The sequence below is a fragment of the Plectropomus leopardus genome, chromosome 2 (assembly GCF_026936395.1).
Source record: "Plectropomus leopardus strain MGB_pleo_1.0 chromosome 2, ASM2693639v1, whole genome shotgun sequence".
Taxonomy (NCBI): domain Eukaryota; kingdom Metazoa; phylum Chordata; class Actinopteri; order Perciformes; family Serranidae; genus Plectropomus; species Plectropomus leopardus.
The window spans coordinates 14,162,822-14,190,621 of record NC_142177.1 but is presented as its reverse complement, the minus strand read 5'-3'; the positions used below and the strand labels follow the sequence as shown (position 1 = coordinate 14,190,621).

The following is a 27,800-nucleotide window of genomic DNA, read 5'->3' as shown; positions in this document are numbered from 1 at the left end:
ACCACTAACGACATGTTTGGTAAACTGCAACAAGACATTGGCTATGAGAGCATAAAAACAGTGATGAAACTTGGCTTTTCTTTCCCTGAAGGGATAAACAATGGCAGAGTTTGCTTTTGTTTATGTCCATCACTCAGAAACAACAAAGATGCCAAGTGTTTCCGATTTGTCATGTGCTCTGCTTGAATGATTCAAGCAAAGTAGGAAATATATTAAATCTTAACCATTTATTCAGGAATGCACAAAATATAGCAGTTAACATACAATCTGTGTATACTTAATTCTTCAGTTTTACAAACATTAGCAACAATATTCTTTTCATAAAGTATAAAATTTACACATGTTGTACTGTAACAATGGATTTGCATCGAAAAGCACCTTCAGACTCACATAACACCACAACAGCAGGACACAGAGTCACTGAAACTCACGTCATTTTACATACAAGGACATTTGGCAATTGATTGTGCTGATGTGAAACCAAGCTTTCACAGAAGAATCCGTCCGTTATAATATATCTGAAACACATCTGACCACAAATGCACTTGTGCGCTCCTTCAGGTTCAAACGGAACAGAAAATGCTGATGTTAGCGATGAAGACATATTACATGATGAACTTTGTGCTCACCAAAACACAGACTTTCACCGCAACCGCAAACCCTTTTTTTTAAGCTCAATGCTGTCCAGGAAAGATATACAGTCAGTACACTTTGGCAACAGAGTTTGGAAACAACTGCATGAAGGATTTTTACAAACTAAACAAAATAAAGGCACACCAGCAGCATTTGGGCTCACACATAAAATATGAATACAGTCTGAAAATACCTACATGGTAACGATAGAATGGGCTTCTCATTTTTCCAGCACTCACATGCAGAGTGAGAAAATTAAACATGGCACGTGGTTTAGTATTACAGTATAATTAGAGCAAAGTTTTTACTACTTAAGTTTCACTAAACTAAACTTTAATTTCCACCCATCACCGTCAAACCAAATGAATAAGATATTACTGAACAGAATTTAAGATTCTCTTAAGTGCTCTTCATATTGAACAATCCAGGAGATTGATGGTAGGCAAAATGTAAATGAATTTGTGGTTTAACTTAAAACTGCATAACTGAGGATTCCATTACACATTGTATGTTGTATGTTACCATGTCAGACAAACTCAAAGGCAACTTAAGTAATATTACTTACAGTTCATTTGCTGATAAAAGGAGATCGCAAACAGAACAAAAGAAATGGCAGCAAGAAAACTCTATAAGCCGGGGAACTCATACACTATGATGAGTTTAGGCACTCAATAGAGAGATTTGTCCTTTCTGAACACGGTATCATCAACACAGTTAATTACAGAGCAGATGCACTGTGCTAAAAGAAGATCTTTGCTGTGTGCCCACGTTGTCGTTCCCTTGGTTCCCACTGTAATTCCCACAGTTTTGTGTTAAACATGCTGTTTAGGATGGTAATAGAGATTCTTTGTAATAGAACGAATGCATTTTTACACAAACATTTCAAAGAAGGTGATCAACAGTTAAAAACTGATGCAGCTATGAAAAACAAAATGAGCCTTTACTGTAAGTCCTTTAACTCTAAGAAACCTGCAGGAATGCCGGCAATCTCAGCCAACATTACTGTCTGTAAGAGGACGTAGCGTGCTCATTTTGTAAGCCAGCATGAAAGTGATATCATGTGAAACTGGAGAACCGCTTCATTTAGAACGCATTCATTCGAACCAACCATGGCCTGTTGGGACACGGGTTAAATTGGCAAAAGATTGCCAACTGACACGACCTCACTTCAAGATAACAGAATGAAAACGAGTTCTATGGAAACCCACAAATCTCCCTTTTATAGACACACCCACTTTATGCAAATCCCGTGCAGTTCTTGGCATAAACCATGCATTTTTTTGCAGGCAGTATATATATTTTTATTTTGTCCCATTACAAAAAAAGTGTTTTTAAATATTTGTGCATAGTTCCTAAACAGTCCTGGAATTGCATAAATTGGGTATGTATGGTGATGTTAGCCCCCATAGCAGCTGTTTTATTGTAATAAGATAATATTCTAAAGCTTGGCCTCAGTGTTTAAAATGATCTAATGTGACATCAGGGATAATCACAGAGCTCAAATTTAATCTTCAGGTTCCCAATTTCAGATGATGTATACCACTTCTATGTATCATACTGGCAACATGTTATTTTTCCCTTAAGATTACCAGTCCCTGCATAAAAGAGACAAAAAATTAGTCTGTGGTGGGTCACTAAGGGTTAACCAAGGATCAATAAATTGCCTTCAAAATAATGTATGCACACCACATGATAACATTGTGCTTTGTCTACTGCCACAGCATGATTCACACTATGAATAATTATTGCTCTGGTTTCATATTTCAGTCTGAAAAGAGCAAACGTTCTATATTTCAAATGTAATTCTCAAAAAACGTACGAGCAGAGAGAAAGAAACCGTCGATGTGTGCTGAAGTGTGAGCGTGTACAGTATTTACATCAATATTGTGGTGGAAGTTTGATTAAAGGCCTCTTATTCTGTTCCCAGTTTGGCGATCAGTTCGTCACAGATCTTAGTGAGCTCCTCGATCTCTTGATTCTGGGAGAGACAGAGTGGAAGAGGGTTTAATAATTAGAGGTGAAGTTAAATATATCTTTCAGTTATTTTTCATCTCTCACTTCCTTGTTTATTTTCCGGGATTAGTAATGAGGGTCTGTGCCTTCATTGATCACCAAATCTGGTTTTAACAAGTGAAACACTGCCCTCCAGTGTTAGATATGATGCCAGTGTGTTGGTATATTTGCATTAATAAAATGAACTGAATGCCATTGAGAAGTACTTTACAGTAATTTTACAAATGGTTTAAAATGAAACACTTACAGAATCACTGTAAGTTAACACCATTGATTTGAATTCTAAAACTGTGAGCCACAAAGACGGGATTTTGCTTTAAAAATATATTGGATCTCTTTGCTTAAAACAAGAAAAAAATGTCTTTGACAACAATTGGATAGGAAGAGAAATTAATCATTTTAAACTAAACTTCAATAGAAAACCGACCAGAACAAAGACAATAAGAAGGGGCAGGAAACCTTGGGTTTTGCGGGAATTACGAGCTTATCTTTGAAAAACACAAATAAAATCTTATTTGTTTACAGTAATAATACCTACATACCACATTTCACTTGATAATAATATCTCTATTTTTAGACAAGCCTGTCTTTAGCAACTTTTACTAAACTTCTGACTTAGAAAATTGAAGTCAAACACACAAACTGAGAACTCTCCCAGTAGAGGGCTTTTAACCTCAATTATCCAGAGTGTTTTTTTTCAGCTGACCTTTCTCGCTCTCACACAGAGTAACACAGGGAATCAATTTTAATCAAGTTTGCTGTCATCCTACCTTTTGAAGGACAGCTCTTTCAAGTGACTCCACCTTCATCTGCTCCTTTCTCAGGCTGGCACTCAGTGCCACACTCTCCGCATTTGCCTTGGCACGTACCTGGGCTATGTCCTCATTAGCCCTGTTAGACAGGAAGTGAGGGAGACAAGATAGATTGTGAAAATGAGATGCTCTGTCTAGCCATGACACGCAAATGTTTTTTGTTTTTTAAGGATTAAAAATTACTTGTCCAGTTTCTCCTCAGCGTGCAACTTGAGGGTTTGGTATCGCTGCTCCTCCTGCTTGATCCTCATCAGGTAGTCCTGCGCACACTTCTTCAGCACCTCCTCATTCTAGAGAGATACATGTAGAAAATATAAAGTGATGGCTATAATGTGGTAGTGGGCTGGACAACACCTCATCGTCTTCATACTGGAGCTTTACTGACCTTCTTGAAGCCCTCCAGGACTCCCTTCATGTTTTCATACCTCCTAAAGAGGTCAGCGAAGGAGCGCTCCACGGAGTTGAGGTCGGCAATGGCCTGATCCCTCTCTAGGGTCAACTGCCTGACTGACTTACTGCAGGACAGAGACTTCTGCTGCTGCTCATCCTCTGCAACCAACAGACGAGGCAAAATGTAAGATATGAAGGAAGTAAGGGCTAGATGTATACCACATTTTAAACACTGAACAGAAACAGCAACCTTGTCAAACACAACTCTTAAGTGAATGTGGGCACATCACCAGATAAAATAACAAAATAAAGTAATGTATACTATTGAACTGTATAGATGTCCAAAGACAGTGCAGTTATGCAGTATCAGAGCAGTGTTATGTCTTCCACTGTTTTGGATCTGTAGGCTAATTGCAGTCACATTACAAAAAACACTCAGAATAAAGATGAGAAATAAACTGTCTCAAGGACATATTTAATTACAGTGTAAAGTGATGCATTCTTATGGGGACAGTTTTCTATATTGCTGTTTATCAATCTACATTATTTTGGTGTGAGTTTCTGAGTGATGGAGATATCGGCCGTAGAGGTGTTTGCCATCTCTTTGATAAAATGTAACTAGATGGCAGTTGGCCTGTGGCGGTTAAATGTTGTGAGGAGAAGGAACTGTGAATCTGCTGCTAGCTCACCTTGCACCACTGACATAGCTAATGTCACAGCTCAGCTGAGGAGGACGCCATTAATGTTTACATCTCAAGCGCTCATGTGCACGAGTCTCTTGTCCCTGAGTAGATGCACACTTTCTTCTGCACTGTGATACAGTTGGTGGGTTTTAGTTAGAAAGAAAATAGTTTCTACATGAAACTGCTCACAACAAGGTCTGTGGATTATCTGGAGAAACCGGGTCATGACTTCCGGAAAGAAACATTGATGCTGAGTTTTTCAAATGTATTTTTGTTGCTTTGAACACCTCAAGCCGAGTGCCATCTTGTTCCATTATTTTGGAGAAAAGGCAGACATCTCTACGACCAATAAAGTTCTGCAACTCACACTAAAATAATCTAAGTTGATAAATAATACTGCAGCTAAAAGGAAAAATCTGCATTTTTGAGTTTTAGTTTAACTGTGCCTCTAAAATGAGTGTATCATGGAGGTGTCAGAATGTAAGCAGTCATGAAAAACAAATGCTACTTAAAATGGCAATCTAGTGATAATAAACTGTTGAGCCTGTTGAACAGTCAAACCCATGTAGAATATAAACCACCACCAGGTGGCGGCCACTTACCAATCATCTGTGCAACTGTTTTCTCATACTCGGCAACTATTTTCCTGTCAAGATAAAAAGTGGAAGGCCAACCATTTGTCAGCTTTGTTTCTCTAAATTGTTTACCTTTTTTCTACATCTGGCTTGTCATATTTTTAAATGTGAAGTAAGACAAACAGTGAAACTTCTTACCTCATCTCCATAACCTCAGTCCTGCTCTCCTCATACTTCCTCTTCCACTCATTGACCTCGATTTCTTTAGTGATGATCTGATTTGAAGACATGGCATGAAGAGAAAAATACTCAGATCTAATCATTTGAAATGTATCATCATCAGGTTCATTTTATGAAATGAGTGGTGTCTTTCTGTGAGTGTGTGTGGTAGTAACGTACCTCCTCTCTGATCAGAGTGAGCACTGCCGCCTTGTCCATCTCACTCAGAGGTATGCTGTCCTGGGACAGCGCTGCTGTGTCTGGGACCTCAATGCTGGTTAGCTTTGTTGTTTGGTTGTTTGTGATGGGTATCTCACTCTGTGGAACATGAGGAAAACACACAGTGTAGCTAATGAGAATATTAACAAGCTTAACTATTTGTGAAAGCAAATTCCTTATGACTTGTCAGGTCAAGTGATGTCTTCTTAAGGTGCGCTCTGGGCAAACTACTCACTCATGTGTTGATTTTATTAATCAAATATTTGTATAACCTGAAGGAACAAGCGTGGTAATTTCAGACAAATACAGTGCGTGTGAACTAGAGTAAATTATTATTGTAGCAAAAATTGCCATTGAGCTAGGTAACACACCATTATGAAAACATAAAAAGTAGGACTCCATTTATGGGTCTTCCCAACTGAGATAAAGAGCAGCTGGTGCAAAACAAGCCGGTCATGTTTAAATATTCATACTGCTCACTCCCCTTAGTTCTTATAGTCTACTTACGATATCATCTTTCAGACTGCAGGTGTCCTTCTCGTCCAAGTGATCTGCAATCTTCGTCTCAGGAACTTTGAGGAGAAAAAAAACTTGTTATGTTTGCTCCACTAACACAGACTGGTTTTTAATGCACAACTGTGGGAAGTATTTGTTCCTCAGCGTCACATTCATAACTTTCTTATATCCAGGACAAGCTTTTGCTGAGCATGCATGCTGTATTTTATTCCTTCATAAAGTCTGACACATTCTTGGGGCACTGCAGAGCGCAATACACCAACAGAAGTTGAGAAAATTATGTAACTGAACCGCTCTCCTTGTTCACGTTTTCCACTTCATTCCAGTGTTGGAATTGGCCCCTCTCTGAGCATGCTGAAACACCATGCCTTTTGCATACAATTTTCATGTATCCTATAACATACTATTAACTTATATACATCACATTAACTTAAAAGGGGTGGAAAAAAGAGACCAGACATTATGGCAATCAAAAGAACTATGTAGTCTACTAGTGCTGTTTATTACAGATAATATGGGAAGAGAAAAAAGTGTTGCCTTTAGCATGACTTAACATTAACCTCCCCCTAACCCCTAAATTTTAACACCAAACACTGCTTTAAATTCTACAAACAGTATAGAGTTTGATGATACAAACATACCATCCATGACAGATATATCACTGACTGGCTGACTCTTCACAGGTGCTTTGATGCATTCAGACTCCTCCCTCTCCTCTTGGCTTTCTGTTGTCTGGCCCATAATGCCAGTGGAGGCAAGCTTTTCCTCGTCAGTTGCGTGATGAACTCGCTGAGAGATCTCTGGGGTCTGAGCCACCACCTCGTCCTCCTCCTGGAGTCAATGGCAGAAGACAGGAACCACATTATAATGGGATTTTTATACTTAGATATCAAATATTAAATAGAACTAGTTATAAATACACTATATAACTCCTTACAGCAGCTTTACTAAAAACAGTTTCTATATAAGAAAGTTAACCATGTCTCTCTCCCAGGGCATCAAAAAACACTGCTTGAGAAGTGGCCATCAGCATCAGATACAGTCACATAATGCACCCTTTAGCATCTCTATATGACTCTTCAGGCTTTCAGCTAACTCCAATGTGAGCCCATATGTGTCATTATTAGGCAGTCAGTAAAATGCACGTAGTATAAAGACCGAGAAAGTTTACTTAGGATAGACTGGTCCAACCAGCATAGGACTTTGACTCTGGAGACAGGTGTTCGTGTCCCATGTGAAAGTAAAAGTTAACGTTGAGTTGTTTCATCAGTTGTTAAGTCCCATGAGTGGACATGTCTATAGCTCACCACAATCTCTTCCTAACCCTAACCGAGCAGTTTTGTTGCCTAAACCCAACCACTGACCCATGTTGAAATACAACACAAAACACTACTTCTGCCCAAGCATCTTTATGACTGGCAGGGTTGAATTCACATTTAGGAAAGTGTATATGAACTGTTGTGCATTGAAATATTTCATGAACATGTGAATACACTGCATTACTCAAGACATACAGAAGTATCATTTACAACAATCCCAAAGATCGAACGTAACTTGGAACCTTTCATGTTGCACTATGCTGGTGGAGTTGCTCTTATGTCTTATGTAAGGTAACATCAGTGGGCCTTGACAAACTTTGCAACAATAAGTCATCTTGGAAATTCTGGCATTAAACAACATCTTGACAATATCTCTTCAGGGTGGAGGAGGTGTGAATGTTGAGGGCACACAGGGGCAGCAGACAAATATTTGACTGCAGAGTGTTAAGTCACAGATCTGTCACCGTGCCAGGCCAGCACTGCAGAGCTGGAGTCACTGCTGATACTCCTGTCAGCTTGTGTCACAGCATATTGTGTTGTGTGTGTGTGTGTGTGTGTGTGTGTGTGTGTGTGTGTGAGAGAGAGGAGGCGAGGCAGAGGGGTTAGACAGCTGCTTAATAATGGACGCTGCAGTGTCACTGCAGTGAGGTGAACCATTTCAGCTGACAAAACATTACCTGATTGCACACGTCAAGCACCAGGGACTGGCTCTCATCATATTTCTGAACTTTACAGGAATTCCTGCAAAAAAAGCACATTACACCAGTACAAGTGTCAGAATATATAGATCCAAATGTAGTGATCCTTGTACACATCTTCCTCTTGTTTCTACAACCATAGAGCTGCAAGCATTTATATGCGTTTTGAGCTGATTGCATTGCCCCACAACACGGCTACATACATAGCTAGTATAGTTAGTATAACCATTCATAGGCTGACCAACTTCTGGAGGGATCACAAGACAGGACAAATTAACTTGGATGATGTATGGCCTTGTGAGTTGAGGTGAAACTGAGTATTATTTCCCTCACATGCTCTTTCAATAATCCGTTCTGACACAGCACATGTCACGATGAAAGTAAAATGGGAAGCCAGCATGCACGAAAGAAAGAAAGAGAGCGCCGATAGTGAGAGTACTTACAACAGAAAACAGAGAAACTTGGCTTGTTCAGATGTCCTGGAGCTAATAGAGTGGACGAAAGCAGAGGTTGGAGGGGAGGGAGGTTGCGTAACAGACAAGAGGAGGAAGGATGAAGGATGAAGGAGATATTGATTAAGGGAATGAAGAACAGATCAGGAGGGAGGAGACAAAGGAGAGCGTGTGAGTGACTGAAGGTGTTCTGCTCAGCATGTTAGATAGTTTAAAGGCTGAGCATTAACACAAGATGCCGACAGACCTGGAAAAGCTGAAATTACGCCAAACCACTGCAGCTGCAAGCACTTTTAAGGGCCTATATATAACCTGTGGAAATTGCTTCAATGACCAGTATGCAGTGTTAAGTGTTTGGCATGTGTTCAAAGCATTGTTTGGTGGGCATCCAACCACTTGAGGATGTAAATGTAAACACATCCAGCCAAATAAAGAGCAAGCTTAGTGGAATGAGTCTAAACCTAACATGGCCATGTATAAATTTAATAAACTGAAATCTGAATTTTTATTTATTGGGGATAATGTTACAAGCTCAAAATTTCAAACTCCTGAAGCTGGAAAGAATGTTTTCATTTTGCTGTGGACTTACGTGATTGTCCTCTCTTTGCTTTTCTTGGGAATCTGCCTCACTTTCTTCTCCCCTGCTGGCTGTGCTGCTTTCTGTTTGCCTCCGTCTTTCACTTTTTTCTCTGGCTGAGGCGGGCTACTGGACGAGTCCTCTGTGCTTAAGGTTTTAGAGGGTTTGAAAGGGTCCATGGAGTCATCAAAATTGTCTGGGTCAAAACTGTAGGATTTCTTGGGGAGCACCGGGGAGCCGCTCATCTTGCTATTGCTACCAAACGGATTGAAGTTTGGGTCGTCCCACTGACTGGGATCAAAGTTATATGTTCCCGTTTTAGGAATAGGAATATCGTCAATGTTCAGAGGAGCGGTAGAGTCTGAAACTGGCAAAGCAGTTTCTGGAAGAGGATCTGAAACTGGTTCTGGGGCTGGTTGGGAATCTGTTTCTGACACTGTGGGTTCTGGTTTGCAGGAAGCCCCTGATGCTTTAGCCTTCTGCTTCTTAGCTGTGAGTTTGCTGATTGTTTTTTTGCCACCTAATTTCCTTGGAGGTGGCTTGCTGACTGTCCCCTCGTCTAGACCAAACTCCAGCATCACAGGCTTAGCCTCTGATGATGGCTCCATCACATCTGCCTCTGCTGGAGCTGCTAAGCTTGCCTCACACACAGGTAGGGAGCCACCGAGTGGCTCAAGTCTGGGCAGAGAGTTTGCACCAAATGGTGGAGGAGAGTTCTGGATTTTGGATCCGCCACAGGTGAAGGGGTTAAAGCTGTCATCCAGCTTGTTGGGGTCAAAGTTGTAAGTGGCCTTGGGAACAGGAAGTTCCTCTTCCTTATTTGTTTGTGCGAGCTCATTTAGTGAGGCCTCTACCTTCAAGGGGGGAGGTTTAGACTTGCTGGTTTTAGTCTTTTTAGTAGGCTCTGCCTGGTCGAGGCCATTGTACTGTGGTTCTGGTTTCTGCTCAGAGGGCTCTGGAGCTGGGCTGACTGTAGGTTCGCTGATGGAGACTGAGTCTGGTTCTAGGGTTGGAGCAGGAGCAGGAGCAGGAGCAGGAGCAGGAGCAGGAGCAGGAGCAGGAGCAGGAGCAGGAGCAGGAGCAGGAGCTGGAGCTGGAGCTGGAGCTGGAGCTGGAGCTGGAGCCATATTTGGGACAGGATCCGCAACCAGATCTGGGGCTTGAGGTGGCTCAGGGGATGGTTCTGTGCATTTAGTCACTTCAGGCGCTTCCATTACAGCAGCGGGGACAGGCACAGAGCCCAAGGCTTCTGGAGGCTTCTCTGTTTCTGTTTGTTCTTCTTCCATGGTCCTGATGTTTACTTCCAGTGGGCCACCCATGGGGGCCACAGGCTCATCCTGTCCCATGTTGTGGCCGAGCAAAATATCCTGATCCCAAACAGGCGCAGTCACTATCAGCTGCTCCTCCTGATCCACATCTAAAGAAGAGAAAAAAAACAGGATTAACCATAAAACATTTTCAAACTGCAAAATTTAAAACTACATGCATACTTCGTCCCCCTATGATCACTCCAATCAAAATCTGAACTCAAATGTAGGTGACATCTGATTGGTTCATGGCCAGCCAACTGCTCCAATTGCTGCTGTTGCCATGGCAATGTGTTACTATAAGGGCCATGACATTTAAATCGTGCAGTGCATTAGAAAATAGAGAAAAAAGGGAAAAAAAGAGAGCTATATGATTAATTCTGCACTGTGGTGAGGACTACAGGGACAGTGGCTGTTGTGGAATAATGATTGTCTCCAGGGGACGCTTTGACACATCGACATGTTACAGTATGCCTGTACGCCATAGGGTTTTTTTGTGGAGTTTTTCCTTAGTCAATGTGAGGGTCTAGGGACAGAGGGATGCCGTATGCTGTAAAGCCCCCTGAGGCAAACTGATTTGTAATAATAGGCTTTATAAATAAAACTGACTTGACTCATACTCGTCATATTCATGTAATATTATGTTGCTAGGAGACTAGCACAGCCTGCTGTGTTTCTACCTACTTCCACAATCATGTCACCAGAGTGTCATTTTCATAGTATTCCTGCAGTCCAACATGTCTGTCCAAACACCCAAACCAACATGCATATTCAGTAAGAGTATATGAATCGCTTTTTGCTCTTTCACTCTTGCTTTTTTTTTAAGGCAGAGTGTGTTGCAGCAGGGATGAATCTCACTTAGCTGCAGTGCCTGCTTTGCATTTGTTTACCATTTTTGCATTTGCTTACCATTTTTGCATTTGTTAACCATTTTATTATTACACCCTTCTTCACTTGAAGGTGAAAAATGTTTTAGGTTGACCACATCTATATATATACCATTGTATTAATGATAATCTTGAACTTCAAACAATTTTCCAGTGTTTTTAAATCAAAACATTTAATATAGACGATGAATTGTATATGTAATTATTCGAGCCAAATGTCTAATGCTTTCATGCATTGGATGGATGGATAGATGGATATTTCTATCCATAGTATCCATATGGTAGTATAATCAATTTCAAGAGGCCACATGAAACATTTAGACTTTTAACCCTTTGACACTGAGGCAAATTGGCTTAATTTCTGACAAAAATATGGAAAGAAGCCTATGAGCAATGAAAGAAAAATAACCCAAAAATTTGCAAGAAATTAGTAAAAAGTACAAGAAAAATTACCTGAAAATTGTTTTAAAAAACAACAGAAAACACACACACACACACACACACACACACACACACACACACACACACACACACACAAAGAAAAAGAAAGAACATGTGAATAACCTGGGAAGGCAATTCTGTAACATAATTTCAAATACATAATTATGATATTAAGAAATATAGTTTTTCCCTACCTTGTTTTTCTGTCCCCCTAGATGTTTTTCCCTAGCTTTTGAAAAATAAATTTCTAAATCTACTAAAACAACAAAAGTGATGTTGCTCCAGGTTTCAATTTGTTGAAATAGCATTAAACAAGTATTTGCTATGTGATGTAGTGGAGTTATGGCATCTTGAGTAGATAATGAGGTGATAGTCCCTCTGTTTGTTTTATTATCGGAGCCTCTCTGTTTGTTATTGTGGTAGACGGTCCAGCTACACGTGCATGTTAGTGCATGTATATCCCTGTGTGTGTATCCCACTGCCTAGCTAATCATCGCTGCGCTGCACTACCCTTATATGGTGGTTACCACTGGTAATGCCGTCCTGACCAACAGTGACGGAATGGTGTTATTGCAGAAAGGTAACGCTTACCCACCAGTTCCCCTTCACGTTAACATCGTTGGCTCTGTCAGAACTCTTGCTATTGTTAGCACTGTTTATTGAGTCGGCACCATTAGCTACTAGCTGCCGAGTCAGTCACCTCCATGTTGAGAGCTGTGTGCACACAATCCCCTTCTATTTGCACGGGGAAGTCTGAATACTAGAATGTCTAATGAAGTCAGACTTCAGAAAGTCAGGAGAAACTCACCAACCCTGACTTCCAAAAAACAGTGAAAGCTGCAGTATTAAAATGTTTATTAACACTTATGTCTTATTTGTGTCTCATTAAAACAGCCATACACACAGTACTGTCCAACATCTATCTCTGGACGTGTTGCTACAGTGTTTGTATGTGCAAACTACAAAAGCTACATGGCAAGAACTGGTATTGCTAATGACATCTTGGTTTTCCGACTGCAGTCAAGTTTAATTTTTAACGCAGCAGGAATTATTAGCTCTGAATGTCACATACAGCTTTTTTTTTTTTAATATTAGCTGCCTTCTTAGGTTTGTCTTGAACTATCTATTAAATATTTACAAATTGTCATCATTTATATACTGATGCTGATGTAGTAATGGAGAGTTTGGATGGGCACAGACAAACACAGCCATGAGCCTGTTTACATTCAAAGAAGTTTCTAGAGGCACTTTAACTCCTGCCTGCCAGGATTCGAACTTCCTCATTCACAGCTGCGGGGAGGGGTGTTTGTGGTTGACACAAAAGTGAACTCCCTCCTCGCTCCTTACTGGTTGACCTTCACAATGTACACTTTAGGAAAATGTTGTTGAAGCTGTTCTACGGGAAAGATTCATTCTAAAAAAAAAAAAAACAGCAACCGCCTCATGTCAACATGTGGTCTCCTAAAAAGCTCCTTAAAAAGTGAGCTGCATGATGGTTTCAGCCTGATAACAAGCTCTGTTCAGTCACTCCCCTCATTGTGACCTCTATCAGTTACCAATACAAAATGGGGTGAAAGCCTTTGTTGAACCTGTTGAATTCCAGAGCAAAGGCCATTCCCACACTTTGCTGTAGGCTCCTCCTTTCAGTGATTCAAATGACAATGACAGCCCCATCATCACACCCAAAACCCACCCAATATTTAGTTTGCATACCAGCTTACATACCAAGCATGCAGGACATGTTTTGCTGCTTAGGTATTATTTACCTTAGGTACCTGTTATAAAACACTGCAACAAGACACATTTGTAGGATGGCACTCATAGTTAAAAAAGACACATAAAGTACAATTTAAAGCTAAATTCAGACAGTAGGTACATTCCTGACACACTCAGACTGCATATGTATCCAATTACCCTGGCGCGTTGAACCTGATACGCCACGCACACAGTTCAGACACAGTAGTGGAGTTCATATTTGCCCAGATGTGCTATTTAAAATGATTATGAATGATCATGAAAATGATTTTTTTTTCCTATTGTTGACAATGACAACACATGCACACACACATGATGTCTGAAGGTTTGGAGCAACATCAAAAGACTCTTGTTTCCATGGCAACTTCAATGGCACTCTGTCTTTATTATGTGCCATGTACCTGAAAATCTTTTGATGTGTTCTTTATTTATAATGTTAATGAGAACCTTCAGCTACCAAGAGGTGTTAGTGCGGTGTGTTTACGTCTTGAACAGTATGCCGACTGCCTCTTCTTATCTTTCTCTTTCTTTGTTATTAGCTCAGCAGTGGCCTCACCTGTTTTGTCTGCATCAGTATTGTTGTTCTCCAGCTCTCCTGGGAAGGTCGGAGGGGCGCGGACAGGAGTTGCTGCCTCAGGAGTGTCAAAATGACCCTCTGAGTCAGAGCTGTGGAGGCCAGAGAGAGAGAGAGAGCATTAACTTTCCAAACATTCAAAACATAAGAAAACAGGAGGACAGAAAAATCCTTACATAACTGAGGAGTAGGGAACGCATTATAAATAGTGGAGCTATGTACAGTCAAAAGCAGAGGGCTGAATCAGCACTGTGAATGAGGACTTGCATAAACAGAACTACACTGAAATGTGCAATATGTGCAAGTATAAGGAAATATGCCATTTTTAAAAATTTGTATTCCCTCCCTCCTATTGTGTGACCGTCATCATAGCACTTCAACCAAAGAGCGATGTTTGTCTCTAGTGTTCTATTTCAATACTTTTTAGAGGCCTGTGAGGCTACAGCTATTAGTTTTTGCATAAAAAAAGCAAAGTGATCTTAGGAATGATACTACAAAAATGTCAGTGTTGTTTTGGATAGAAATCTGACTCATACTGAATACCATATACATATTTGGATGTTTCTAGTATTATATATCATGTGCAAAGAGGACTTCAATGTGCCTTTGAAGGCCTTTACTGTCCCAAATCCATCTATGCCATATACTTTCTCCTTGGACATTGTGCTTTGGCAACACTTGTCACTATTTGATTCATGGCAGTAATTGAGATAAAAGAAAAAGATTAAGCAAAAGATAGAAAGACAGAGAAAATAGGACAACCCACTCTTTCCTGTCACATCTTCGCAGCTGTACTACACAGTATGAGTACGAGGCTACACCATACAAACTATATATGTATCTATTTTAAAACAAAATGTGAACATTGCAACTGGATACAATCTGTGATATACTTTCATTACAGACCAGCAGTTTTTTTATCTGATTACATCAAGTAGCCACATCACAGTGTTAGACATTAATGTGACTGGTTAGATAACTGCTAGGATAGTAAACAAACAAAGATCTTGGGATTTAAGGTAAACTAATGACACATTATCTAGTCAATAGTTGTGAATCTTTACTTGGAACAATGGCAAAGATAATATGGTCATCAAAGCAGACACGAGGAGCAAAGACAGACAATAAGGTCTTGATGCCTTGAGCATGTGTCATGTTAGTGAGCAATGATTACATCATTAAACTAAACTGTACCTGACTGCAGTGTGTTATTTCTGTGAGGCCACAGAGAAAGGAGGATGTAGTGCCTGTGAGGCTGAGAAAAACATTCAGCTCAAACACTGTGACGGCCTAAACCGCAGACACACCAGAAATGTGTCAGCGCTGCACGACAACATATCACACTATCATTTCTGCATGTGAAAAAAATGCAGATAAGACACCTGCTTTTCACTCATCAGCTCATGTAATCTAACCTTATCCCCAAACTGACAGGTGGACACACACATGAACACACATGTGAAAATGCCCACTACATTAGTCCAGACTGTGAATCACAGTGTCAAAAGTCTCAGGGCTACAGCACAACACTTGCCTGCAGCCTTGAGATCTCTCCTCCTCCTCCTCCTCCTCCTCCTCCTCTCTACTCTCTCCACGTTGCTCCCTCTCCTCGCTGGCCTCCTGCCCCTCTTCATCCTCCTCTCCCCCTCGCACCGCCGTCCACGTCCATTTGGCCCATGACACGGGTGACAGCCAAGACATCACTCCTGTTTCCACGGGGGTTCTTCAACCCTCTTTCGACTCAAAGGACACTCTGGACTGGTTTCCAGATCCTCTCTGATCCTTCTCTGTGTGGTTCTCTCTCAGATTTCCACCCTGCCAACAGCTCTCACATCTTTCCACAGAGCCTCTCTCTTCACATGAGTTTCCAGGTTCCCATGAAAGGAAGGACACATTTCTTTTCCACTCTTCTGTTCAAATTTTCTCCGTCTTAAAATCATAGACTGCAGCTGCTTTCTTTTCTATTCTCTTTTCTTTTTTCCAGTCACGCTCCCTCTCCCCCTGCCTCTGTCGCAGAATACCACAGCTCTGATCAGCTGGGTTTCAAAATGCTGCTCTCAGTCTCTCCTCTGCTGAACACCCCCTCCCAACCTCTCCTCTCCACCTCGAGCAAGTCCACTGACAAAAAAACTGAGGGGGGAGGCAGGAAGCTTGAAGCTCTGAAAATAAATGCAGCTTCTGGTTACTCAACTACATAAATTCCCCCGTGGTTAGAGAATGGTACGGTCCTGTCAGGCCGCTCTTCCACTCTGAAGCAGAAGGAGGGAGTCAAAAACAAACACAGAAGGTGGAGGAGGAGGAGGAGCTGGACTGTTGGGGCTCCACATTTAATAACCCAGAGAGAAGTTAGGAATGTGGGGTTGGATCTAGAGACCTCTTTGCTCCCCCAGGCTGTTAAACAGTTAACTGTTTCTTCCATCCAGTGGCAGGCATGCATGACCAGGGGAACCAGTTCTGTCAGATAGCCCCAGGAGATCTACCTGGCTGGACTCAATCTGTCTGCCGCATCAGTTCAGACAGCTAAACAGACGCAGAATTATTGCCCTCAATGCACTAATTAATGGATGGTAAAAACCCACTGATGCATCTGGCACCAGTACATATTGTTGAGTGTTGTTAAGGAAAAGAAGGCATGACATAACGCATGATGCGTGTCTGAAATACTGAGACTGTTTTCTAAACAACAAATGCTGCTAAAAGTACCAAAGCCACCAGTAGCGACAGATATCTTTCCAAATAGAGCAAGAATAACAGCTTATGGAAACAACTCTAGACTTAATCTCCTACTAACAGATGATGCTGATGATGCTATTAAAATTTTACTTTTACAGCTTTCCATTTGATACAATTGAGGATGCTTTTTCTTGTTGTATCGCCCTCAAAAATGGGTCGGCCTCAGGGATACAATCGTACATGATGATGCCTCTTTTTAAGTGGCACCTCTGACAGTTGCGCTCCCCACAGCTCCATCCTCACCCAGCCTGTTGCTTTCTAGATACTTGCTCCCATGCGGACATGTTGCTTGTTAACACATCATTTATTATCAATGTTGAGTGAGATTCAGATCTTTATCCTTAACTAGTGAACGTCTATGTAACCTAATCTGTTAGAAACCAAGGGCTAGATGTCCCATAACATGCATGAGCTGGTTCTCCAAAGTCTCTACTGACTCTACAGAACAGATTGGCTCCCTGTCTGCAATTATCTCCTAGTTATATTACTGAATTGCTGCTCCCCTGTGATCCAGAGTGCAGCCTCAGATCCTCAGGCAGGGCTCTGCTGGCTGTTCCTAAGCGCCGACTCAAAAGTAAAGGTGGCCGGGCATTTTCAGTCAGGGCCACCCAACTGTGGAACGTCCTGTCTGAGGATCTATGGCTGGGAGAATCAGAAACAAATTATAAGTCACTTCTTAATACATATCTTTTTTAAAATGCACTTCAATAATGTCACCCATTTGTCACTGTAGGTGTAGCATATTTTATCTGTTGCATTTTTTTTCATTTCACTGTTACTTTGTGGTTATTGGTTAGTTTATTCTTTCACTTTTTCTGTTGTTTTAGTGGCTTAATTTTATTTTATTTTTTTTTTAATTTTAATTCTATTTGTAAATTCTTGAAAAGTGCTTTATTTATAAAGGTTATTATTATCATTATTATTAAATATTATCAGCATTATTCTTATTAAAGGTGAATGGTTTTGTGGAAATGACAGTTAGGTTATCAGTTGTTAAGTCTAACAATTGCCATTATAACGTGCAAGTTTTCAAAGCAAAATGAAATCAGAGTTTCAATATGGACACAGCTTTTGTGCTTTTTCAATTACATCTGGGGATATCTCTGATTTTTTTTTTATTTCAATTTGTGAGTCTTGTCATAACATGCTAATGCATCCTCTTTGTACTGTTTTCTAATACTGTACTCCCTCTCCAGAAACTCCTCCAAGGTTTGGTTTGGCAATGCGGCAGCTAAACTCCTCCCAAATTCCAATGGAGGAGCAGAGACACACGTGCCTCACTCAGGCTCAGAGTTTCCACACTTTACCAGAAAGGGTGGAGTTTGTCCTCTGCCCACTTATTTACCATCTGAGCCTGGTGGGGCTTCAGACTGGGGTGGGGGTGAGGAGGATCCCTGCTTGTATTGGTCAAGTGGGGTAGTATAAAGAGACTGACAATGTGCCCTTTTTCTGGGGTTAGTATTATTTTTTTTGTCCCTAAAATGTTTGTATGCAAAAGCACCAGGCTTTTTTATTCTTGAATCACTGAGCCACGGTGGACACCCTCAATAGATCAAGCTATTAGAGCATAACAGCACCGTCTTCATATGAGTGCTAATCCTTGTTATTAATCCTTGATCAACACGGAGGTCATATTTGATTAATAAAGAAGGCTACAACATGTGAAACCTTAAAGGGAATGTGTATGTGGGTGTGTGCGTGTGTTTCGTGCATCTGAGGAGGTTGTTTTTTCCAAAATAAATGGATGTTTATACGTGGAAAGTGCATTAAACTCTTTTTTTCCATGGATTCTCTGTTTTTCTAAATGGTGAGCAGCTTAGACTCATGGTAGCCGGGGATGAGTGGGTTACATAAGGAAGGGTTCCTATTACCATCCCAAACATAAAATCAGAACAATTCTTTGCCAGTTTTTTTTAATAAACACACTAAAAAACCTGAACTGAGCATCACCTCCTTTCCCACTCCTTTAAAAACAAACCATTTGTCCTCACTTAATGCCTGTTTTCTTGTCTAAAAATAGCATCAATAAACATTAGCATGAGGCAGCTGTGTGTGTGTCTCCAGATAAAAGACCATTCTGCCATCACCACCACAGCTACAGCCACTAGAGGTCATGCCAAGAAGCATGACGCCCGACCAAAACCCAAACACAACTAAAAAGAACTCAGATTTCAAACACAGTGGGAGGAACCCAAAAGGCATTTTTGAAGAGCAAAGTCACTAAAACTGCAAGGAAAACAACTCTGGCCTTGTCTCCATGTCAGGCTTAACATCCAGTAACAATATTTTTCTGACAAAGCTACACTGTAACTTCATGGCTCAAGTGTCTGAAAGAATGCAGATATATAATTTGCACATGATATATTTACACCATGTCTCCAGTGTCATATTTTAAATACACCCCTCTATAAATAGAGACTGTGTTACATTTTTAGAGGACAATAGTGGACAGCCCTTCCACTGGAGACTGAAATACGTGTAGACACAATGAGGAAGGAAGTGAATCAAAATGTGAACAAGAAGAAGAATAGTGATGTGTGTGTTTGAGGAACATATGAGGAAGAGGAAGGGCAAGTGGAGCGTTGATGATGTGTGCAACAACTGACTTTTGCCTGTGAGGTAAACGAAAATATCAGCCCTTTGGGAGCAAATATGGACAGTGATAAACTGCACAATGTGAGAAGAACATTCATCAACCAGCAGTTGCCTCGTTTGACTTTAAGTTATGACCACATCCTGCCAGAGATGAGTAACTACCTTCTCAAGTCAGAAAAGTACTCATACATCACTTTATTCACCTCAGCTCCACTCTGTGCTGTCAAATTGTAAATTCAGCACGTTGCAGTGACATCCAGTGGTGAAAACACATATTGAGATCAGAACAGTAAGAAAATAAGAAACATATATGGCTGAAATAAAATATTCTGAGAGCAATAAGCATCATCAATTTAAATAATCTATTATGTGACAGTGACACAAGTTTATGCAGTACAACTTCAATTATAATTCAACATGCTTATTATTACACACCTACAAACCATATGAATGTGCATTGTGATGACGTACAGTACATAGTTTATGAGTTACATAATGCATTATGCAAGTATAAAGAGGCCTATTCATTTTAATATAACTTATAATGAATACTCAATTCATAATATTCACCACTGCGCACTGATCAAATGTGGCTGTTCGTGATAACACGCATGGGTTAGAAAATGCATCAGACTTTTGAGTAGAGCTGCAACATAAACCACACCAATGAAATCAACCTAATGCAATACTGCCCTCTGTTGATCACATTCATACATACATTTGCGTCCACTGATCCGCAGTCCTCATTCTACTTGCAGTGAGCACATTGTGCAAAGTTTAGCATGCAAATGTGTGCACTTTCACTCAAGACTCTCTTAAGCCAAAAAGCCAATTAACTTAATCCCGTTTTGATTCCAAGTCACTAAACAAACAGTTAGACAGAAACACATTTTAAATTAGCTGCAATGTAAATCGGGTTGTCAGATTCAAACATCATTAGAAAAAGCTGCAGCTGCAACAAAAAACTTGTGGTTTAGTCTTACTGCAGTTTCCTGCCAACAGTCTCAGAGTAGCCAAAAGCGATGTAATAAACACCAAATGGCAGGGAGTAAGCCAGTGACTGCTGAAGAAAGTGACACGTCTGTGACACTGGACTGCCTCATAAAGAGGCTCTAAGACATAAAATATTTTGAAATTAGTGACGTTTTTAAATGTTGATAATGCTGCACAAAAATTAAGCTAATTAGCATGCCAGCGTAAATCACTTTTTTTCTGCAGGAAATGTTATTCAGTGTCTCTTGTCCACTCCTCTGTAGTTAGGCCCACGTTTTTAGAGTGAATTGTAAAACATTAGTGAAAGGTGAGAGCAGATGGAGCACTGTGTGCTGTTTTCTGACACTTACCGAGCTCCATTGTGAAATGTGTCGACCCAGAAACCATATATAGTCAAAGAGTATGAAGCTAAGGGCATGTTATTTGACGAAAGAATACGTCAAAACGTGAAAAATAAATGAACTTCATGCTAGGTTTTACTTTTAAGCTACTAAAATAGTCGACGGGTGGCAGTGAAGTTCTTTAAGCTGCGTGAAAGAGGAAAACAAGCCCGCCAACCCTGAAGAAGAAGTACTTCCGCTGTGACGTCGCCAGTCTTAGTACATGGCGGTTGTGAACAGGGTGGACAGTAAACATTACCACGGTTATCACTGTAACTGTCAAATACTAATCAAAACATGTACCCGGGTGTGTCGGAAATACAGAGGAGTTACAAAATGTTTATTCTCAACTTTCAGGTCGGTTCATTTGCCGTGCTGACGGGAAATTCACTGCCAAGGAGGCGAAAAAGACGCAAACGGTAAGAGCTAATGTTAACTTAGCCAGGTTAGCACAGTCAGGGTCCGCCTTTAATTCACACATCTGCGCTCTTTTTTAATAGTAGTGTTGTATTACACAGTTTGTAGTCGGTTCGGCATTTCAGTGTCGGTTTTGCTATTTATTTTCTGTTTAAATATCTACCGCCAAAAACAGATAACGTTAGTCGTGTTAGCCTCTGTGGCTAATACTCCGAGGCTGCTATCCGTTACAAACTTGACTGTTAACGTCTCCAGGTGAACTAATGGAGAGCGAAAATGGAGAAACAGACACGAAGTGTGAAGAGACTGAGCTCCGACTGAGAGTGGAGACTTTGAAGCAGGAGCTCCACGAGTGCAGAGCAGAGCTGTCAAAGTTACAGAAACAACTGAACCAGTCGGAAAGACTACAGAGGAGCACAGAGAGCTACAACGAGGACCTGAGAAAACAGGTCAGTGCATACAAACACGATGGCCATGTGACCTCAATACAGGTGGTCTTTACTTAGGGAGGTGGCCCACATTAGCTATAAACACTGCAGGGAACCCTGAATGAAATCAGTCTGATCTTCTGGATCTCCCATTATCGTGTTATTACAGTGGGTGTTTGCCAATTAAATTTAGTCACACTTACTGTTCCAGGTGGCCCAGCTGAGTGCAGAGATTCATGAACGTAAGAAGAAAGAAAAAGACAGAGTGGACAGTGAAACCCAAACAGAAGAACATGTGTGGACAGAAACTGGTGTGTTAATCTTGTATGTAACATTGGATAAGTTTAGATAATCATTTCACGTAATCTGAGAGCTGCAGCAGTAACAGTAACTATTAAAGATACAAGGTAAAAGGTAGATTTATTTGTTATTTAAAAGAAATGAAATTCAAGTTGACCCTAAATCCTGCTATGTCTCATGAAGAGTAATTTTTGTTTGGTCGTTTTGTGGGGTGTAGTTTATATCTATATGTCTTTATTTATTAATTTTCATATATGCTGTATGTATGTGTTTTATTAGTAAGTCCTGGCTTTTTTTAGCCATACAACAGGATGTTTTTAATGACATTCTTTATACTTATGTTTAAAGAAAAAACGCGTTCAAACTATTTGAGAAACTAATGTTTACAAACAGTTAAAAACAAGTTTGAAGGTAGAAAAAGCAAGTAAAGTTTTTTTTTTTTATTCCTTTTCAGATTATTACAACTACTACTATGGAGGCTACTCTCAGACCACAGAGGCCTCAGACACTCAGGAAGGCCTGAACACAGGAGCAGCGGTGGATGCAGCTGATGGCAGTGAGGCAGCAGAGGGGTCAACACCAAATGAAGCAGCAGCAGCTGCTGGTGCTAACCTTCAACCTAACCCTGATGACAGTGTTGCTGTCACAACAGAGGTTTGTTTGAATAAAAAAATTGATTAAAAAGTTACTAAGCAGAAGTAAGTGCAAATGCATCTTTTTACATCTAGATAGCCAAAAAATAAATAATTAGCAGAATTAGAATTTATTTATTATTTTTTTAACTAATCAATCCAATAGGCTGATTCTATGAACCCAAATCCTAAATACTGAAATAAGGAGATGTTTTTGAATGGGTGAGATGAATTTGTTGAACTGAAATGTCTGTCTCTTTCAGGAGGGTGATGGAGGATCTATAGCTGATATGTTGAGGGCCACTGCAGAAGAGGCTATGACACAGACTGGGTTTGTCTTTGATGAGACTACTGGGATGTACTATGACCACAGCACAGGCTTTTACTATGACTCGGTTCGTCAAACACATTTTTTTCCAGTCAAATTAGGCTTTCTATAGTAGCATTAATTTAGAAGAAATGTATTTCCCGGACAGACATTTTTTACCGGTCCTCTGATCATGTAAATGTTTTTTTTTTTGTGCAGGCCAGCCAGTTGTACTATGATGCCAACACAGGCATATACTACTACTATGATGCAGAGAGTGGGCGATACCAATTTCATTCCAGGATTGAGGTGCCTGTGGCACAGACTGCTGCAGAGCCTGTCCAAGACCAGAGCACGGGTGAAAAGAAGGGCCGCAAGTTTAAAAAAGGGTCCAAGAAAATCTTGCACCGGGATGATAAGGTATGTAACGATGTGGTATTTTATTTGTGCATAATATAGATACATTTTATACTTAGTGGCTGACAACTGGCTTTAGACTTTGTAGTTCCCTCAAAATATGTGATGTTTTTAAATACTTGTGACTTAATTGGTTTCAGTCTTCAAATGCTCTTATTGTTTTCTTATTGTTTAAATTTGAGGCTAGTTGACTAAAAGATTATCCTCTGACCTAGGTGCAAGAGGTGACTAACACATTGGCTAAAATGAGGATTTCTTCTTTCTGGAATACTGCTTCCCACAGAGGTACATCTTTACTATCAACTGTAAAGTGATTTAAAAGAATAGTTCAAGATATTCCTAGCGTGGGCCTTAGTTCAGTAGTTTTGCCATCACAATAGGAGGAGTAAATACTAAATAAATAAATTAACTAAATAAATTTCAAAAATCATTTAAAGATTTTGAATATGAGGTGATTATTCACACTGTTGGGCCTGTATATCAAGCAGTGAAGTGGTGACGTTTTAACATAATTAATAATACAATGGCAAAACTAAAAATGTAAAGCCTAAGTGGAAGATAGTTATTCAACCATAAAGCATTCATCATCATTTCATATTGTAGGATATCAAACAGTTGTCTGTCTCATTTGAAAACTATTCAAATGGTTGTTAGGTACTCTCTACACTGCCATAAACTACAAATAATTTTAAAAAACGGCCACCCTCTGTAGTAAATTGTCTTTGAAGACTGAAACCATGTACAAAAACAGTGCCAGACATTTAATGGTCATGGGCTCTACAAAGTCATCTTGCCTCCTGTCAGCGAACATCAGTGGAGACAGTAATGTCACTGTTGACTGTCTGATGACAGGAACTCATATTTGATGAGGTGAAGTTGGAAGAAGAAGAAACAGACTGGGTTGAACAGCAAACAACCAAGAGGACCACAGAATCACGAAAATTGAAGCGAAGGTCTCGCAGTCCAGATGTGGCTTCACAAAGAAAAGACTCTTCCAAACACAGAGAGCAGAGTGACAAATCTTCGAAGCGGAAGAAGCAGAAAAGCGGTTCACATGATGATGAGAAGAGTAGGTCAAGTAAGAAAAGGCAAAATTTGAAGTCAAAAAAGCAGAAGAAGAAGAAGAAGAAGAAGAGCCCGCCTCGCAGCAATGACTCAGAGGGTAATAGTGAACCAGAGGAGGGTGAGATCACGGAGTCAGAGAGAGAGGAGTGGGAGTCCACTCCCTCATTCTCATCATCTCTTAGCTCCTCCTCCAAGGAAAGCGAAGAAGAGTCAGAAATGGAGACTCAGAGTCATGAAGGTGAGAGGACAACACGCTGAATTCTTAGCTTGGTCAGGGTAAACATCTTCAAGATTACTTCTTAAGCAAATTTGTTTGAAGCTGGTTTGATCATCGCCTGTCATTTGTTCCTAACACCGCAGCTCTCTGAGGCTGCCGTGTTCCAATGACAAGGCAATGGGTGTATTTTTCTTACAGCCAGAGACATTTGGCCGCCCTGTGTAAGAGTGACAGTGGTCAGATCTCCAGTGCTGCAGGTGGGCACTCTGTTCATCATCACAGCCGACTCTCCAGCCTCCATTGGCAGGTTTGTGCTATTTTCTGTCTTGTTTTAGAATGGGTCCCCACATGGGGGGGCATGAGTGCTGAGGCTGCAGTACTAAAGAAAGAATAACTTGGATTTAATAAGAACTGAGAAATAAATGCCCTTGCAAGACTGCATGTACTGTCTCACTTAGTGAAAATACCAGGAACAGACTTCTTGTGAGTCATAACAAAGACAACCTGCTGTCTTTCTGTTGCAGAGAGAAGGATATGGACCATGCAATCCGAATACCAGAAATGGGAGTTAGCAAGGTGCCCATCTCTTGTACTTTTGTCCAGTGATTTTCATATCATTTGTATAGTTGATGTTTCTAACTGAACTATGTTGGTTTCAGTTCCATGCAGAGGTGTACTTTGACCAGGAGCAGCAGAGCTACATGCTGGTGGACCAAGGAAGCCAGAATGGAACGGTCATCAATGGCAACAGGATCCTGCAGGTTAATATTTCGTCTCAGTTTTTTGCCTCTGAATAAAACACTAACTTCACCCCAACAGTGACGTCATCAATGCATCTTTCTGCTGCAGCCCAAAACAAAGTGTGAGCCACACGCACTGATGCACGGTGATGAGGTGAAGATGGGAGAGACTGTACTCTCCTTTCATATCCACTCGGGCACTGACACCTGTGATGGCTGTGAGCCTGGTCAGGTGATGGCTCACCTCAGCAAGTACAGGAGAGAGGAGAACACAGGTGAGCCATCCCTGGAGAAAGCACGTTCACAGAACAACATCTTTCCCGTTAGATTTATGAAACAGCAGTGACAGCTGAGCCTACACGTGTAAAAAAGTATGAAAAGAAAGATTTTAGAGTGGAAAATGTGCTGTTTTCTCAAAGGTCCTGCTCTCAGCAAAGAGGACAAGGAAGCACTGAGACAAAAGGAGCTGAAGCAGATGAAGGCCAAGTACGGCCTGCAGGTGAGCGTGAGGACGAGCAGCAACCAGTGTAAGTTTTAAACCTCCTTCTTCTCTTTATGCTGCCAGTCTGCTCTGTGCTTTTCTGTAAACAGAGCAGTGAATATGAGGAAGCCAAATCCCTGAGGAACCCTAGATACATGGACCGAGCAGAGTCTCGACGACAGACGGTCGGCAGCGAAGGTGTTTTTCAACGAGATGACGCGCCTGCTTCTGTTCATCAGTAAGTATATTGTCCTTAAGTGTTTTTGCTAAAGATGGGAAATAATGGACAAAGTGAGAATCACGTACCACATCTTATTTGACTTCTCAAAGGGAGATCAGTGAAGTCAATAAAGGACGGAAAATGCTTGAGAAGATGGGCTGGAAGAAAGGAGAGGGACTGGGCAAAGAGGGAGCTGGAATGAAAGACCCGGTAGGACGATCTGGCTATGTCTACTGACAGGTTCTGTTTTGACTGAAGCAACATGATTTGATTTCTTTCTTATTCCTTTCTCCACAGATTGAACTGAAAATCAGAAAGTCCCAGTCAGGACTGGGGGCCGGTGCCGCCATGTCTCTTGACACTGTCTCCATGACCAAAACAAAGTCCCAGAAGAACTGGGAGAAAGCACGTGAGAGATTTGCGGATACATGCCAACCTGACATGCTGTCACCTAAAACACAGAAGCCCAAATCGCCCAAAGCCTGGGTCAGAGGAGAAGAGACTGAGACAACAAACACACAAGCAGGTGTTGATACAGACAACCAAAGTTAGGAATAACTGAGTGAATATACTGTGGAATTAAAAACTGTGAGGTTTGATCAGCAAAGAGCTTCTCTAATTTCTTAGGAAATGTGATACACTGTCTGTAAATTACAGTGAGCAGTGATACCATTTTGTTCAGCTTTCAGCATGAGGAAACATTGCCGAAGACCTCAGCAACTAACAGAATCTGAATTGGTTTTCTCTTGATATGAAGAGATCAGAACGGGACCACAATCATGTTACACTGTTAAACAGTTGTCCAGTGCTGTGCATTAACAGAATCTGTAAAAGTCACTACCTGTGGTTGTAGAATATGTTTTTTCTCTTCCATAAGTGAATTATCTGAAATGTTTACACTCTTAAGAGCAGCAGTATGTGTGTGTGTGTGTTTCACGGTCCAATGTGTCTGAAGTCCAGCCTACAGAAGGCTGAGCTGCCACTGCACCTCCCGAAACAAAGAGGACATGAATCGCCTCCAGCAAATATTGACACAGTGAAGCTTTATTTCTCACAATGAGATCATGCTTTGACGAGGCAACTGTAGATATGTTGGGACAAACCTGTAACTGATCACGCTGAAGCAGTCACAATGGCAAAAAAAGGAATATTGCACATTAAACATTTTCAACATGCTCAATATTTTGGTTCTGCTCGATTCTCTCGTGTTATTATTGTCATTGGTGATACATCCACAAATTTGTGTCAAAGCCAGTAAGCAAACATGTTTGGCAGTCTGTCTGTATGCAGTCTTTATCTGTGGGTGCATTTTGAGGGTGTGTGAATATTTGCATGTGTGTGCGAGTGTATGCTTGAACAGAGGCCACTGTCACGCCAAATGGAAAAAGAATGCAAGTCTAGATAAACGCCCAGTACTGTAGTTCAGTGTAATACAGTAATATATGTTTCATATTCTCAGTGCTACTGCATTAGTATAACTCCATGTAACTTCACGCATATTAACTAGTAATGTGAGAGAGGTCAAACACATCATTCATCATTAGTTCAGCTATAAGCAACACAAGCTTTAAAGCAACAAATCAAGACTAAGTGACATTAGATTTTCTGTATAATCAGCACCAAACAAGCGAGTGATTTGACTCACGTGACGCTGTTGGTGTGACTCCTCAAGCTGCCTCGCTTGCTGCCTTTCCTCTGACTTATAGTGCCTCCCATTTTGATATCTCTTTCCAGTCGATGGATAGACACCACCACCAGTTTGTCCTTTAGCTAGCAGGCATACTCTCCAACACTCCTCTGAGACT

General features: G+C 40.8%; 2 protein-coding genes across 6 annotated transcripts; one reads left to right on the top strand and one right to left on the bottom strand.

Annotated features, from left to right (window-relative positions):
* Positions 1–212: 212 nt before the first annotated feature.
* Positions 213–27,800, bottom strand: tacc1 (transforming, acidic coiled-coil containing protein 1). Of its 4 annotated transcripts, none has more exons than XM_042501617.2 (14): positions 27,641–27,800; positions 14,053–14,162; positions 9,119–10,523; positions 8,521–8,562; positions 8,057–8,120; positions 6,702–6,891; positions 6,052–6,116; positions 5,506–5,643; positions 5,305–5,381; positions 5,134–5,177; positions 3,844–4,007; positions 3,642–3,748; positions 3,417–3,537; positions 213–2,611 (listed from the first exon to the last, which is right to left on the bottom strand). In XM_042501617.2, exons 1-14 carry the CDS (start codon positions 27,709–27,711, stop codon positions 2,546–2,548), a joined length of 2,664 nt encoding a protein of 887 aa, XP_042357551.2. In that variant the 5' UTR covers positions 27,712–27,800; the 3' UTR covers positions 213–2,545. The 4 variants fall into 4 exon arrangements, with proteins under 4 accessions (XP_042357551.2, XP_042357560.2, XP_042357532.2 ...); XM_042501626.2 differs by lacking the exon at positions 27,641–27,800 and adding an exon at positions 20,742–20,919; XM_042501598.2 differs by lacking the exon at positions 27,641–27,800 and adding an exon at positions 15,605–16,147.
* aggf1 (angiogenic factor with G-patch and FHA domains 1) lies at positions 21,007–27,177 on the top strand. Of its 2 annotated transcripts, none has more exons than XM_088085868.1 (15): positions 21,007–21,190; positions 21,444–21,637; positions 21,828–21,927; positions 22,371–22,570; positions 22,812–22,943; positions 23,075–23,275; positions 23,488–23,557; positions 24,753–24,861; positions 25,079–25,130; positions 25,214–25,315; positions 25,404–25,569; positions 25,714–25,793; positions 25,886–26,013; positions 26,106–26,205; positions 26,293–27,177. In XM_088085868.1, exons 2-15 carry the CDS (start codon positions 21,452–21,454, stop codon positions 26,545–26,547), a joined length of 1,881 nt encoding a protein of 626 aa, XP_087941994.1. In that variant the 5' UTR covers positions 21,007–21,190; positions 21,444–21,451; the 3' UTR covers positions 26,548–27,177. The 2 variants fall into 2 exon arrangements, with proteins under 2 accessions (XP_087941994.1, XP_087941987.1); XM_088085861.1 differs by lacking the exon at positions 23,488–23,557 and adding an exon at positions 24,125–24,575 and having other exon boundaries at positions 21,008–21,190.